Source organism: Rhinolophus hipposideros (genome assembly GCF_964194185.1).
Source record: "Rhinolophus hipposideros genome assembly, chromosome: 5".
Taxonomy (NCBI): Eukaryota; Metazoa; Chordata; class Mammalia; order Chiroptera; family Rhinolophidae; genus Rhinolophus; species Rhinolophus hipposideros.
Genome location: NC_138051.1, coordinates 77,320,795 through 77,336,232, shown reverse-complemented (window position 1 = coordinate 77,336,232; position 15,438 = coordinate 77,320,795). Strand labels below are relative to the sequence as shown.

General features: G+C 47.2%; 1 protein-coding gene across 7 annotated transcripts in view; it reads left to right on the top strand.

The window, feature by feature from the left end:
* The window catches only part of DPF3 (double PHD fingers 3), a 254,843-nt gene that overhangs the window by 147,473 nt on the left and 91,932 nt on the right, over positions 1–15,438 (top strand). For all 7 annotated transcript variants that reach the window (XR_013993331.1, XR_013993332.1, XR_013993333.1 and 4 more), the window contains exons 5-6: positions 4,296–4,391; positions 12,646–12,724. Coding sequence is in view for 3 of the 7 variants with exons in the window: in XM_081048238.1 (XP_080904364.1) it covers positions 4,296–4,391; positions 12,646–12,724 (175 nt within the window). In the remaining 4 variants the exon portion in view is untranslated. The remainder of the gene's footprint in view (positions 1–4,295; positions 4,392–12,645; positions 12,725–15,438) is intronic.

The window sequence follows — 15,438 nt, the reverse complement described above, 5'->3', positions numbered from 1 at the left end:
CCTTCCCCTCTCTGACATGACTTACTTCGTTAACTGACCTTTCATTCCGAGATAAGGCTCTGCATGTCTCACCCCTTGCTGAGAAATCGTAGCTAAAACACCTTTGTTTCCTACTAAATAAGTCCAAAGTGATGACTACCTTCCTGGGCCTCTTCTCCCTGCTCCTGACCTAGTTTTTGGGCTTATTTCCCACCACTCCTTTACTCCCTCTGTTGCCTTTGGTCATACTGTGCCCTAACTCTGACATACTTTCTTGCCGTCTCCATGTGTACCAATCCCACCCATCTCTTAGGCTCAGCTCCAATGCCACCTTCCCCATGAAGCTTTTTTTGACACCCCCCTCCGCACAGCGATCTCTTCTTGCCTCTGGCATTTGGAGTATCTAGTACTTTTAAAAAATTAAACATTTTTTTTATGTATTACCCATCGTTTGTGGACTTTCAGATCTTTGAAGTCAACATCTGTCACATCTGTATTGCCCATTTAGTGTAATGTGAGTGTAGTTTTTGCTTATTTAGTGTAATGTGACTGAATCGGTGAATGGGACAGAACCATTGCCCAGAAGCTTGATGCCCTAGCAACAGGCAGCCCTTTCCCTTTATAAGCTGGCTGGCGGTGGGTTTGAGCTCTTCTCAGGCAGTGTTGGGCCAGCATATGGGTTGTCACTGTGGAATTGTCACCATCATCTCTGATGTAAACTGAATGTCTGCTATGTACAGAGCACAGGGCTACCATCTACTGTGCTAGCAGCGGAAACCAGAACCAAAAGCCAAGTGAGTTTACATGTTTTTATTGGCTTTGACTATTAAAATAAAGTCCGTATGTAGGAAATGGACAGTTTTGTTAATTTTTTTCATTCATTCATTCATTCAACCAAAGTTTATCGGGTTCCTCTGAGCAGGCGCTGTGCTAGGTTCTAGGGGAAGAGAGAAACCGGGAGAGACCTGTCCTCTCCGCGCGTACTTATGTTCTGATGTGACAGACAGAAAGCAAGTAAACAAACAGAATAATTGCATTTCAGATCAATGCCATGAAAAGAACACAGTATGAAGATTCAGCATAAGAGGAGGAACGGATTCTAGGTAGTGTCCTCACGGAGACAAGGTTTAACCTCAGTCCTGTGGGATGAGGAGCCAGCAAAGTGAGGATCTCAGGGAAGAGCTTTCTGGGCAGAGGAACAGTGTGCTCGCAGGAATCGAGATGGGTCTGAGCTTGTGTGTTGAAAGAGCAGACAGAAAGCCGGGGTGGCTGGAGTACTGTGCCAGGGAGAGAAGAACCTAGGATGGAGTTGGAGGGATCATACCACGCCAGCTTCCCAGGAGCTGGAAGAGGCTCATGATTTCATGGGAAATGAAAAAGGAAGCCACATGGAGGGTTTTAATCAGGATGGTGAATTTGAGTTTCATTAAGCTCCTTCCTTCTGGTCCCTGCATGGAGAGGAAACTGGATGCAGGGCCAGCAGTGGAAGGAGGGAAATCAGTTAGGAGATTTTTATAGCTTTCCAGGCCAGAGTTAATGGAGTCTTTAAAAAGGAATTCCTTCTTTTTTAAAAAACATAACCACAAACCATTGTTATCATCACCGTAAAGACTGTTTAGAGTAACAGGGAGAAAAGTTATTTTAAAATGTGTTTATTTTCCACATAATGACCTTGGACAGGGAAAGTAAGTGTGTTACTGGGAGATCAGCTGCATCTCTAGTTGGACACCCCTGCTCTGTACTTCTAATACAAGACGCCCCCTCTGATTCCTGTGCCCCGAATGTGACCTTTGTTAGGAACTTTTGCCTCTTCCCGAGTTATGGAGAGAGGCTTCTGGTATCAGGCCATGCAAACACACTGGGGTGGCTGCTGTCCCCTCTGAGGCCTGGGGCACAGACAGAGGTTTTAGAGACACAGGGAAGCCAGGGGAACAGGGAGGGATGGAGCCTGAGGGAGAAGTCAGTTTACTCCTGGACACTGAGGCCTTGTGGCCTTCTGGGGACTAGCTCAGCGGCCTTCACCAGTCTTTCATGTAGCAAACCTAGAGTCCATATTGCAGGTAATAAATATCTTCATAATAAAGAATGAGCAGAGTCAGAATTGTGATGAGATGCTAGAGGCAATGACCTTTAAATTCAAGGCAGTTGGAACTTACCATGATTAAGTGACTTCAAGACCCGGAAAGTTTGCAAGATGGCTGTCTGAACAGCAACAACAGTTGTAATACCAGACCTCATATTTATGCTCCATCTTTTCACTGAAGGCTGCAGAGCTGTGACTTGTCCTTGCCGTGCTTGCCTTTCGCTCATGTTCCCATTCACTGCTCAGGAAGTCTAGACGCAGAGAGGCCAGGAGGCTTGCCCTGGACCTGTGCCAGTGTTTCCTAGCTGTAGGCCAGAGGTTGTGTCCAGCAGACAATGCTTCTCTGTTAGATGGCTATGGTTGGCCCAGCGACCCATGATGGCTTCCCAAATAAACCTAGTAGAGAAGCCAGAGAAGAATTTACTAGACCTATTTTGAGTTCTTTGGGAGGATTTGGTAATTAGCAGTATCCTGACCCCTGTGATTGGAACAGAATTCTCTGACAAGAAGGCAGTGGGACAAGGTCACTGGTAACTCACTCCTGGGCTTCCTGCTCTGAGGACAGGTCAAAGGCATTGTCTGGGAGGCCACTTGAACAGTGATGGTCATACCAGATGTCAGTGAAGTGCGTGCTCCTTTTTAAGCCTTTTCATAGCTGTGTGATTGTCACACCATCACCACAGGATGGGTGGGTGTTAATGTGGTGCCCACCTACCTTCTACCCTCGTCTTATGCCAGTCTCTTATGCCTCGTCTTATGCCAGTAGCCTGGGCTACTGAGCTGTGGTCACATTGGCCTCTTTCTGCTCCCTAGGCAAGTCATGCTCCTCTCCCTGCCTCAGGGAGTTCGCTCATGCTGTCCCCTCTGCCTAGAATACTTTCCCTCCTTTTACCCTGTTCCCATTCCAAGGCTAGTCTTTTCTCTCCTTTACATCTCAACTTGCTTAGGTCACTTCCTCAGGTAAGCCTTACCTAACCTTCAGTTTAGTTAGATTTTCTTCTAATAGCAGCTGAACTTGCCTATCATGTTTTTTAGCAATTGTAATTATATGGTTATGTATGTTGTTTAAATCTGTCCTCCCTTCGCTAGACTTGTAAAATCCATTTGCAGCCAGGACTGTAGCCATTTTGTGGCTTGTCTAGCGTAGCACCTGCTAGGTAGTCAGCACTAGACAAATGTTTGTTGGTTTGAGTGAATAAATTTCTATTTTTATCATCGGGGAAACAGGCGTAAAGAGAGGATGACTCACCCAATGTCACACAGTGGGCCCATAAAGAAAGCCCCAGGGTCCCTGACATGGAGTCCAGTGAGCTCCATGCCCTTTCCCCTTATTTCACCCCCACTCTGCGGGCTGGGTCTCTGCCACAATCTTTTGTCCCTCCCTTAAGCCTAGAGATATATACCTACCCATCGCCTCCCCCACAAAGGCAATGAAGTGCTTAGTCCCCTGCCGGAAGGCTATGCCATGATACAGCCATAATATACCTTGGGACCTTCAGACGCGAGGCTGAGAAACAAATGGGAAACTGCTGATGAACCCAACCTTGCTCTGGTTATGGATGTGCTGTGTGATCTTGAGGAGGCAAACCTGTTTTTACCCTTAGTTTATTCCCCTGTAAAATGGCAATGGGATTCTCTGGTGCAAGATGACACGGATGTTGGAGAGAGAGAGAGAATTAAATTCATGATCTTTAAGTTCCCTTACAAGTAATGTGCTGTAACAAAAATCCATTTTTCTTTAAAAACAACAATGGATGATTATGAACAACACATTGATGTCAAATACTGGTCAAATGAACAGGAAGTTACTTGTTTTCATCAAACAGGGCAGGGTTCCAGCATGGCAGGGAAAGGAGAAGCATATTTTCATATTTAGGAACCAAAGAAAAATTACCTTAAAAAAAGTAAGTCTTGATAAAACATCTTGGGTCCACACAGAAAATTGCTCCTACCAGAAGATTCTCTTTTTGGAAAAACTTTCTTGAACGGAAGTTGTAAAAGATCAGTGTCCTGGGAGGACCGGGCTGGAAGGGGCCCAAGGGTTTGAGAGAGAGTTGATACGGTCACTTAGACTCTGGGCATCACTTTGGAAGCCCCGCTTTCCAAGCAGTGGCAGCATCTCCACTTTGTTAAAATACAACAACAAAATGGAACACCTCCCAAATTACCCCTGATCGTGTTCTCCTTTGTATTTTATTTCTCAACTCTTCTCTTCATTTTCTTGTCATTTCAGAGGGTTTTGGAAAATGATGAAAATGTAGAAGAAGGCAATGAGGAAGAGGATTTAGAAGAGGATATTCCCAAGAGAAAGAACAGGACCAGAGGACGGGTAAGCTTGGATGCCTCAAGGGAGGAGAGAGACCGTGGAGGCCGAGGCCATGCCAAACACTGCTCCCCAGTTTCAAAGTCCCACTACAACGAGAGAGAGGTCCTATCCACGGTTTTCCCTGCAGAATACTTGGAGAGGAAAAATCTAGAAGGGCTTTGATCCCCAGTGACAGCCTGCAAGACTTTAGAGCTGGCAAGAGGGAGAAGAGGCAGAGGGTGCCCTGAGGGGATGGTGAGGGTCTGGAGGTAGGGTCAGGGTGAAGGTGGATGACAAGGAAAATGTAACAGCTGTCCCGGTTACCTGGTCGTAAAAGAAGTCTAAAAGTTTCCTGTCCCTGGGGCTGCCCCAGAATGACAGGGTTAGGATATCCGCTTTTGGCATGTGCTTCATTAGGCAGAAAGGAGGATCCTGCTGGGAAAGCATGAGGACCACAGCTGATGGTTCCCAAGTGGGATGGCATGGGCTTTGGAGGCTTGTGGTCTTGGAAAGTGGCAGGAAAACTCTAGAAGCCTGGGGAATGGCAGAGGGGAAATCTATGATGGAAGGAATAAAAATATGAGAGTGTCTCTGGAGGGGAGGGAACCAGACTTGGGTGGTGGTCTCACGTATTCAGGCTGGTGCACGAGTCTTCATATTCCAGCCCCAAAGGGCTTTCTGTGGTCACCTTCAGAGGTCTGCAAGGGCATCTGACAATAACCAGGTAGAGAGGGACCTCGGGGGCAAACTGCTGCTTTCCATCTCGAGAATCATCCCTTAGGTCTGTCTGGCTCCTTCAGGCTCCAGGCAGGGCCCTTACTTTTCCCACGGACAAGAGGTTAGTGCTGGGTGCCCTGTGGGTTTGGAGCCAGTGACAATTATGGCAAGCCTCTCTATTCCCATGGTTCTTGTGCCTTAGCATACATCCGAATCCCCAGGAGAGCCTATCATAATGCAGATTCTCAGGACCTACTCCCAGAAGTTGTGATTTAGGAGGCCTGGAGGGGTGCTTCAAAGCCTATGTCCTAAGCAAGTTCCTGGGAGGCCGGTGCCAGTGACCCAGCAGTGCCCACCCTGAGCTGAGATGCTCTAGCCTGTTGACAAGCTGGACTTCCTCAGTCTGGGCAGGGCCGCCCGCTGCGTCTGCACGCCTTGTATACTTGCCACCCAGCTGCAGCCCTGATCAGTGTTTTGACAATCTTGTTTTATCTGTTCTTTCCTCTCACTTTTTGTTGGTTTGTATGTTTTATTTTTTATGTATGGCATATTTGAAAGCAAGTTCTAGGTACTTTATCAGTTAACATTCCTCAATGTCTGTCTCTAACGTATCACTATCATACTCAATAGAAAGAACAAATTATTCTAATAATTGAGTCCTGGATCATTGTTTTGTTTGAAACTTAAGCCTCTTGTATTCTACAGCATACTTCTTCCTTGCTACACCCTACCACACACATGTATTTTTTTTTTTTTCTCCATGTCATTTCTTTGTTAAAGAATTTGTGTGGCTGGGCTTTTGGAATTTCTTACATTCTAGATTTGGTGGATGGGTGCTATTTAATGTGTTCCTCTATCCTCTTTATTTCCTGAAAACTGGTGGTTTGATTAGAGACTTGGTTAGATTCAGGATATTTGTTGTGTGTATATAAGGATTTTTTTCGATGGAGCGAGAATCATTTCTAGGTGTAACGTGTTACTTCTTATTTTGTCACATCAGGGGGCATATGTTGTCAGTTGTTCTCCTTCTAGCGGTGGTAAAATCGATCAGTGGTTCTGGGTGTTGTCAGCCTGTGTCTTATAAATTTCCCCATCAAGTTTTCACCTAATCGGTTTAGCAGGCACTGATAAACTTGCCTAGACCCATGAGTTCATTGGAGGTTACAAAATAATGAGTATCTAATGCCATCATTAAAGGAGGCTTTCATGTGGAATTTCTTGGCCTTCGGTGAACTCCAAGAGCTTTGTCACCTCCAGGCCTGCTCCCATCTGTTTCCTCAGCCCAAAAGAAATATACTCAAGTAGACTGTAGAGTGAGAATGGTCCTCTTTCACATCTTCTCTGCTCCCAAACTAAACCTAGACGACTGAACTCACAGTCATCGGATGTGAAAAGGGTGTCGGTAAGAGCGACAGCAGCCATTTTTCTTCACTGTGTACTTACTGTGCACCAGGCCCTGTGATGAGGTCCGTACACTAAGAACTACCACACAGAGAGTGTGGACTGTCTGCTTGATGCTGTATTCACAGCACTGACCGCATGTGGTCACTGAGCACTTGAGATGTTGCTAGTTCAAACTGAAATGTGCTATAAAAAACAAAAAAATGCAGTAAATGTAAAGTACACACCAGATGCCGAAGACAGCATGAAAAGAGTACAGAACGACTCATTCATATTTTTTATATTGATTACATATTGAAATGATAACATTTTGGATATATTGGGTTAAGTAAAATGTATTACTAAAATTCATTGCACCTGTTTCTTTTTACTCTTTTTAAAAAATGTGTCTGCTGGAAAATTAAAAAGGACATGTGTGGCTTGCATTATATTTCTGTTGGCCAATACTGCTTCTTTCATTCCCCCAAGTTGGTATTATTACTTCCAGAGAGGTTAAGTAACTTGCTCAAGGTCATCCGACCTAGTCAGGAAGAAGTCAGAATTTGAACACAGGTCTGTACTTTTTCCACTGGGTCATGTGTGACCCAGTGCCCAGCACATGGCCAATGACCAGTTTGTTGAATGAATGATTGAAAAAGAAAGAAAAGTGACATTTTAGCTTTGTGGGAGCCAAGAGAAAACCTGAACACAGGGAGGGCGTGGATGGGGCCTAGACTAGCTTCAGACCCACCTCCCGCTGGCCAAGGAGAAGTTGAATGGCTCAGCGTTGTGCAGTGACATTGTGAACATGTCACCATGGTGGGAGCCTGGGAGGACCCGGAAGACTGTAGGTGAGCCTTCCCGTGCTGGAATAAGTGTGTGAAGCTGTTTCACCCACAGCCCCAGTTGAGGTGGCTGCTGCTAGCTCCTGGAGAACAATCCCACCCATTTCTGTTGCCAGGACTGAAAGGCAGCCTAAGGCCATGCACCTCAACATGTGGGCCCTGAACTGTTAGCATCAGAGTCTCCTGGGTGATAGTCAGAAATGCAGGACCCCAGACTCTACCTTAGTTGGACTGAATTAGAGTCTGCCCTTTACAAAGACCCCCAGGAGGTTTGTGCTCATTGAGGAAGCCAGGGTTAAGGCAGTGATGACAAAAATAGCTTCTGTCTTGTTTGAACCATGAGTTCAAATCCCAGCTCCACCACTTACTAAACTTGGGTGAATTATGGAACCTCTGTGACCTTGACCAAATTTTATTAGTACTCTGGACCTTAGTTTCTTCATCACTAAAATGGGAGCAATAATACACAGCCATTTTTGAGTGCTTAATAAAGGCTAGATATTATTAGGAGGGTACAAGCAAAGAGAACAACCCTTGGACTTTTGATGATGGAGATTCCCTAAGAGGTGAGGGAAATTCAGATTCAACGGTTAAGGACTTTGTCTGGTAACTTTAATCCAAGAAATCCAAGCTCCTTAAAATTCATGAAGTTTCTATGAGTTGTCCATGTGAGTATTACCAATCAATTGATCAATCAAAAAATGTTAAACTGAAGAATATATAAACCATCATGTGATGACATTGTCATATCATGTAGCCTCTAGAAAGGCTACACTTGTGAGAGAATGAGAGTGAAAATTTCAAAGAGTATTTAGTACAATTACAAAAATAGTTTTGACATTACAGACCCCCTGAAAGGGTCTCAGGGACCCTCAGGGATCTCTGGACCACTATTTGAGAATAACTGGTGCAGAGGAACTAGCTCTTTGAGTCTGTCCCAGTCGAGGGTCTTTTAATTGCCAGAAACTCAACGGCTTAAGCAGAAATGGGAAGTATTTGCAAAGCTGCTGGGCCATTGCTCTAACTTTGAGCAATCTTTGAAGATTCAAACCTCAGGAAGGGCAAGAAAGTGGCAGGGATTCAGGATTGGGAAAGAGTAAGGCACCCAGGTCTCTACTTCTCCCTCCTTCATTCTTCTCTTGCAAAACTGCCTTTCCTGCTTCTCTGTACACATGGCCCCATAGCTCCTGAATTGTTGGGTCCTCAGTTTAAGTGACCTGTACTAATTAGGGTCACTGTTTCCCAATTCCAAGTCCTTCGGGGCTAGAATCTGATTATCCCAGCTTAGGTCAGGTGGCTACACCTGAGCCAGCCAGTCAGCTGTGGCCAGGGGCGCAGGGCACGTGGTACAGTCATTGATGTCATGGCTCACCAGTGTGTGAATGGGAGATGGAGTGCAGAGGAGTGGGCATTTCTCAGAGACCCGGGCTGGTTTCTTCTGGGCAGTCAGCTTCAAAGTTTTCTATCACAGAGTCTGGGAACCTTGGTCCTGTTCCTTCTACTGGTTCTGTGACTATGGACAAGTCATGAACCCTCTCAGGACCTGTTTCATCAAGTGTCAAATGGGAATAATATTACTTGCTCTAACTCATAGGGTAGTATAGGAATCAATAGAACTAATATAAGGTGTGATAAAAAATATGGTGAATTTTTAAATAAAAAGAAATTTATTACAGTAGAAGACACATTGCCATTAATGCCCCTCAAAATACTCCCCCTGGCTTTGAACACACTTAGCCCATCGTTCTTGCCACTTTCTGAAGCAGTTCTGGAAGTCCTTTTTCGTGAGTATCTTTACTATATCCTCCATCGTGACAATGCTCAGTGTCACACATCGCTTCTGGTTTGGCAATTTCTGTCAAATGAAAACATTATGGTGTGTCCTCATCCACCTTATTCACTGGATCTGGCACTGTGCGACTTCCGGCTCTTCCCCAAAATGAAAATAACCATGAAAGGTAACCGTTTTGAATCAATTCAGGACTTCAAGGCAGCCACGTACTACAGCGTCTTTAGTTAAAGACATTCACGAAGGAGAACTGCTTCAGAAAGTGGCAAGAATGATGGGATACGTGTGTTTGAAGTGAGGGGGAGTATTTTGAGGGGGATTAATGGCAATGTATCATTTACTTCAATAAATTTTTAAAAATTTAAACACATACTGTATTTTTTGATCACACCTCGTATATGTGAAAAAACTTTGCATGCGATGTGTCCAGCATAATGCTAAGTGTTGGGAACTCCTAATAAAATGGGAAATGCATCTTTGCTCTCAAGGATTTTGGGATTAAATCAAGGAGAAAATACTAATAGGCATGACACCGTTAGAAAGCAGCAGGCTTCTCTGACTGTGCAGTAACTACATGAAATACTCAGAGGAGAAGGAGCGAGAGCACCTTGGGCAAGGAGGGGAAATACTTTATTGAGTATTTCCTGCAGCCGTAGTACTTTCCACTGTGGTTTCACATACCCTTAGCTCTAACTTCCTCAACAACTCTGCAGTAAAGGTGTTGCTATACCCATTTTACAGTTGAAAAGAAAGCTAGAGCTTAGAGAAGTGACTTGTTCAAAGACATTTAACTGGTGCTTGAACTTGTGTGTTTCTGACTTTAAAGCTGATGCCGCTTTTACTTCTCAGTGTGGCAAGAAGAAAACTGTTAGAGGTGTGGGGTTTAGCAGGGCGACAGCAAGGATCAGATGGGGATGGGCAGAGAGGCCGGTCCGTGACAGGGATCAGCATAAACAAAGGCGTGGACACAATATGAGCTTCGGGTGAACCTGAGGGGGTTGGCACTAGGTCACCATTGGATGTGTCGCTGGGTTTTAGATGGCAATGAATGAATGACCACGGATTCCTGTCCTTCACCCCTGTTGTCTAACTGGTTTGGGAGACGTGCGGGATGCATTGGGTGGGGCAATGTGGAAGTAGAACCCAGCTGGTGGGTTCTTTGAGCAATTCAGGGGTCAATTGATGAGCCCCTGGATTAAAGTGTGGAATAGAAGGGAAATGCAAAACCTGAGATGGCCTTTGAAGGAAGAAACAACAGTACTTGGATATAGAGGATGAAGGGGAAGAACCAAAGATGATTGACTCACCGACCCACTGACTGATTGATTCATTTATTCAGCAAATGTTTATTAAGTGCTTCTTGAGTGGTGGCTCCATGCCAGTTTCCAAGGATCGTGGTAACCCAAATAGACATTTGCTCCACCTTCAGGTGGGGGTGACAGAAAATCAAGTACACCAACACATGGATGATAGAATGTCAGACAATGCTAAGGGCTGGGATGAAATGGAAAGCAGGGTAGGGGAAGAGAACGATGGAGAGGGGATGAGTGGATATAAGTTGGCCAGTGAGGGCCTCTCTGAGGTGACATTCGAGTAAGACAAGTAGGATGCCGAGTTTCCAAGCTTGAGATATTCCAGAAGACTATACGAGGGCTACTGCCACAGGAAGATCCCTGGCATGTCCCCTCAATGCCCTATAGCCAAGATCCCCCTTTCACAGTTGAGGAAGCTGAGGTACAGGGAGAATGTTGGGAGTCCGCATCCACTCCGCTGGTCAACACCGCAGAGTGAGCTGAACCCGGGCTCTCAGCGGGGCCCTCCTCTTCCCCCGGCTGGCTCTGTGCTTCCAGTTACACGTCTCCTTGTCCCTGGCGGTATTTTTAGTCTCTCCAAGCCCCTTCCCCGAGGCTGCTGTTGCCTCCGTCATTCTGCCTGACGTGCTTTCGCCTGCTCCAAGGCGCCTGTGACAAGGCTGTGGGCTGCACACGTCAAGCTGTCCCCGGCTTACAGAGGGTGTGGGGGGCAAGGGCAGCTGAGGGTGACCACCCTCAGCATCATGGGCAAGGAGGGAGGCCTGTCAGCGCCTCAGGGTGACTGCCAGCGCCTCACAGCTCCCCCTTTGGGCCAGCTCTGAGTAATGAGGGCGAGGGGAGGGGGCTGCTGGCTGGCGTGTGTGCAGGGGTGAAGGGCTGGGAGGCAGCGAGAGGGAAAGAGCCGCCGAAGGGAGGGAAAGAGGAAGGTGGAATTTTGTAATTTGTTTTGGAGAGAGACAAGCTGAGGAGGTGGTGGAGGTGGTTGCTTGCCAGGTGGTGTTGATTGGAGAGCGAGAGCAAGCGAGAGAGAGAGAAAGAGACCGAGAGCGAGAGAGCGAGAGAGAGAGAACATGAAGCTCAGGCCTTTTGACCCAGGAGTCCCCAGGGCCACTTTTCTAGGCCAGGCCCCTGGGATTGCCCTATTTTGCCGGTGCCACAGGTTGCTGCCATGTTTTATTTCTTATCTGTTGTGTCTTCCTCTCTGTCTCCAAAGACCCCAGTAGGCCCTTTCCTTGGTTGGGAGTTAACTGCTACTCATTACCAGAGAATGACCTAGAGGAAGGCAAGGGTGCTACACATGTGACCAGTGTGGGACTTACAAAGGTTTAAAAATAAACCTTGCTGCATTCTTTCAGCCACTGTCCTGGGGCTGCAGAGCTGCCAGCTCCCTCTCTGGCTGGTCTCTTCTATCCTCGTAGGTAGAGCTCATCCCACCCCCACTCCGGGTTATGCTGACTGTTTCTGGAGGTGCACACAGGGTGGTGGTATCAGTAGTCCAGCCCAAGAGACCGTGAGCTGTCAAGGTCTCTGTCACTGGCTGGAGGCCCGAGGCATACCACACAGGGAGGCTGAATCCCACCCCTATGGCGTTGGTCTAGCAGGGGGAAGGGAGATCCCCACGTGCTCTGGGCCAGACTCATGCTCTGGGCCGGGACGCGAGGCCTGGCTGGCTCTCGAGAGGCTTGAGGAGGGGAGTGAATGAAGGACCCTGGGCTGATGACTGCAATTGTGCTACTTGCTCCAGTACATCTGTCATCTGTCAACCGAGGGGAGCAAGCTTGGTTGGCATCTAATGCCACGTCAATGAAGCTGAAAGGCTAAGGGGTCCTACTGGCAGCAGTATTTGGTCAACAGAGGCTTTGCAGTGGAGTTGTCCTGAGTTAATGTCCTGGTTCTGCACTTAGTAGCCAAGTGACTGTGGCCAAGCTACTTAGCATCTCTGTTACCTCAGCTTCCTGATCTGTAAAATGGGGCTAATACTAGTACCTCCCTCTGGGAGTTGTAAAGATTTAGTGAGAGGATACAGGTGAGTAGCTGAGCGATTTGGAGCAAGTTGTCTAACCTCTCTGGGCCTTAGTATCCTGGCCCGTAAAATGGGGTTGGTATTGGTACAAATATGATGAAGGTTCAATGAAGAGATGCTGGTGAAGCACTCTGGGCCTCACAGAGTGTGTGTTCGGGACTGTAGTGATTATCAGAATAACAAGCCTCCTGATACCCTCATGTCTCCTCAGGCCCGTGGCTCTGCAGGTGGCAGGAGAAGGCACGACCCCGCCTCTCAGGAAGACCACGACAAACCTTACGTCTGTGACAGTAAGTACAGGCAATGCCGCATTCCTTCTCCTGCTCCTGCCCCCTGCCCCACCTTTCCCTGTGCTCCCCTGACTGTCAGCCCTTAGCCTCTGGCCGGCTGGCTCCTCCTCTGGGGCCTGCATTCCCAGCTCACACGCCTGTGCCTCCCGACCATCACCACCCAGGCCAGATGGGGAGCAAGAGGAGTTGCTCCCCATCTGGCCCGGGTGTTTCCGCCTGAGGGAGAGCAAACCGTGAGGCCTCACTTTGGATGCTGTGCTCTTCTCTCTGGCAGTGTCCTCCTTTGCAATTGTCCTCCAGCTCTCTCTCTTTCACTCTTGTCTCCTTAAGATTCGTCCCCTATTTTTTTCTCTATATCAGAGAGTTACAAACAAAAGCATAACTCAAAATCTTCCAACAAAGGTCCTTGGCTCCTATGGCTTTCATTTGTTTCCCTTTAATTTCCTTTCTCTCCTGTCCTACATAGGGCAAGTTATGAATCTTTCTCTGATGATGACTTAGTTTATAAATGGCCCTCGATCCATCTCCAGCCTGTCTTGCTTGCTTCAGAAACATCTTTTGGACAAGCAGCTGCCTGGCTCCTGGATTTAGGGTCTGCAGACCGAGCTGGGGAGGGCTGAAGGAGAGCGCACAGGCAGCAGTGGCAGTGGGTGAACCTTCAGACACCTTCAGCGTTTGGAAGCTTTGCTGTCAGCTTGAGAGCTTTGGTCTTTCTCACCTAGCCGAACATTGGATGTGGGTTTAAAATCCTTGCCCTAGTTATCTTCTCACCATATTGGGCACCATCTGCTCATTGCACGGTAAGGGCAGCCCTCAGAAACTGTACTCCCTGACCGTCTTCCCTTACCGTTTTCTCCTCTTTGAGGACGCAGAACCCTGCCACAGGACAGAGGGGCTGCATTGAGAATGGCAGCCAAGTGGCTTAGGCCAGGCCCTGGTGCGGTGGTCCCTCTGGGCGCCCCATCCATCTTGCCTGTCTGCAGCCTCCATGAAGACAGGAAGAGAACTGGGAAGACAGGCCCCAGGGAGCGCATTGTGGGTGGTGCCATTTTCCTCCCTCTTCACTGGCCTTTTTTGATTTCTAAAAGTTTTTCGGTGCCCGGTGGGGTGACAGCAATTTGGAGAACATTTTGCTAGAAGAGCTCAAACTCCATGACCCTCATTTGGCTGCTTAATACACCATGTAAATGACATTCCTGAGACAACTGCAGGTAACATCTCCACCCCAAAGCTATTCTGTTTCAGGATGAGGAGGGAGCAGAGCATGGGGTCTCATCCCTCTTGGCAATATCAGGAGGAGCCTGATTTGGTCTAGGTCTTCCTGAATGGGGTTCATAAAAGCCCAAGCATGCTAGCGCTGGGGAGGCAGGCTCTGGGCTGGTGAGGGTCCTTTAGAACCCCATGGAACAGGCTTTTCAGCTGTCCGGCTGGAGCAGCTGAGCTATCAAAAATGCCAACGGCTTCTTTGGAATTGGGGCTTTGCCTCTTGATTCCTCTTTTAAAAAGGTTTCTTTTCATTATGTGATTTTTCTGCTACCTTAGATAGTAGAATTACTTTCGTTCTTTCTCTATACCTTTTGTTCGATTCTAAGCCAATAATAATCCCCTACGTTCCCAGACACACCTCTGTGTCCTCCTTCACCCACCTCTCATTTCCTCTCCTCACTTTTTTGTCTGACCTTTGCCTCCGCAAAGAGCCCTTTGTGGGTGTTCTTCTATTGTCTGGCTCCCCTCTTTCTGCGAAAAGGACTTGCATCACACTCTCCCCCAGCTCCTGTGGCTTTGTTTAGGGGCTCTGAATGCCATTTGCTGTTTCCTGTTCCCCTCCCCACAGGGTCTCTTCCTCCTTCTGTTTTTGCTGTGGTACTTGGGAGGCCTGATCACAGGCCTGATGTTGGCTTTCTGGAAGTCTCCGTGACCGATTTCTTGGCTCTGCCGGCACTGGCACTGCCTCGCTTTTCATCTCCCGGCAGAGCAAGGTCCACCCTAGATTGCCCTTCTCTGTTCTGGCTCTCTTAGGAAATTGTGTGGCAGCTCAGTGATTAATAGACTTTATTTTTATCTGGTGCCCTTCAGACATGTGATCCTTTGGGATAGGAATGACCTTTGGAGAGGTCACGAGGCCTACCCCCAACCCCCAAACTGAGCAAGGAATGCTGTTAATAATCTCTAATGCATCCTCAGTAGAGAGGTGTCTGGTCACTTCCTTGAGTGTCCCCAGAGATGGTGTTACCATAAGCTGACCTTTCTTCCATGATTCCAATGGTGCTTTGAATGATTGTTTTTCTTAATAAGAGCTGAAATTTTTCTCTTCTACAGGCCTCCTTATCTTTTGTGCATCTTTTCCCGTCAATAGGTACATCGAACATTTTTGTCTCTTCTAGAGGTACTCTTAATTTCCCCTTGTATTGGTTTACTGAGGGTCACATCCCATAATCTCTGTGACAGCCTGCTCTGAATTCCCTTCCAGGTTTATATATAATCTCAGCACTCCCATTGGAAATAGCACCAAGGCCAATTGGCTCAAAGCGTAGCAGACACATTTCCTTTTTTATTTTACACATCAGCTCTTAACACCACCCACATCTGTAGAGTGTAGAAGTATCTGGCCACCCCATTGTCCTATGCACCCTCTCAGTGACTTCCCACATGGTTGGAAGGTGGCTATGTGTGTGCTTTTCTATTTATGCATTTGATTATTTCTTTTTCCATAA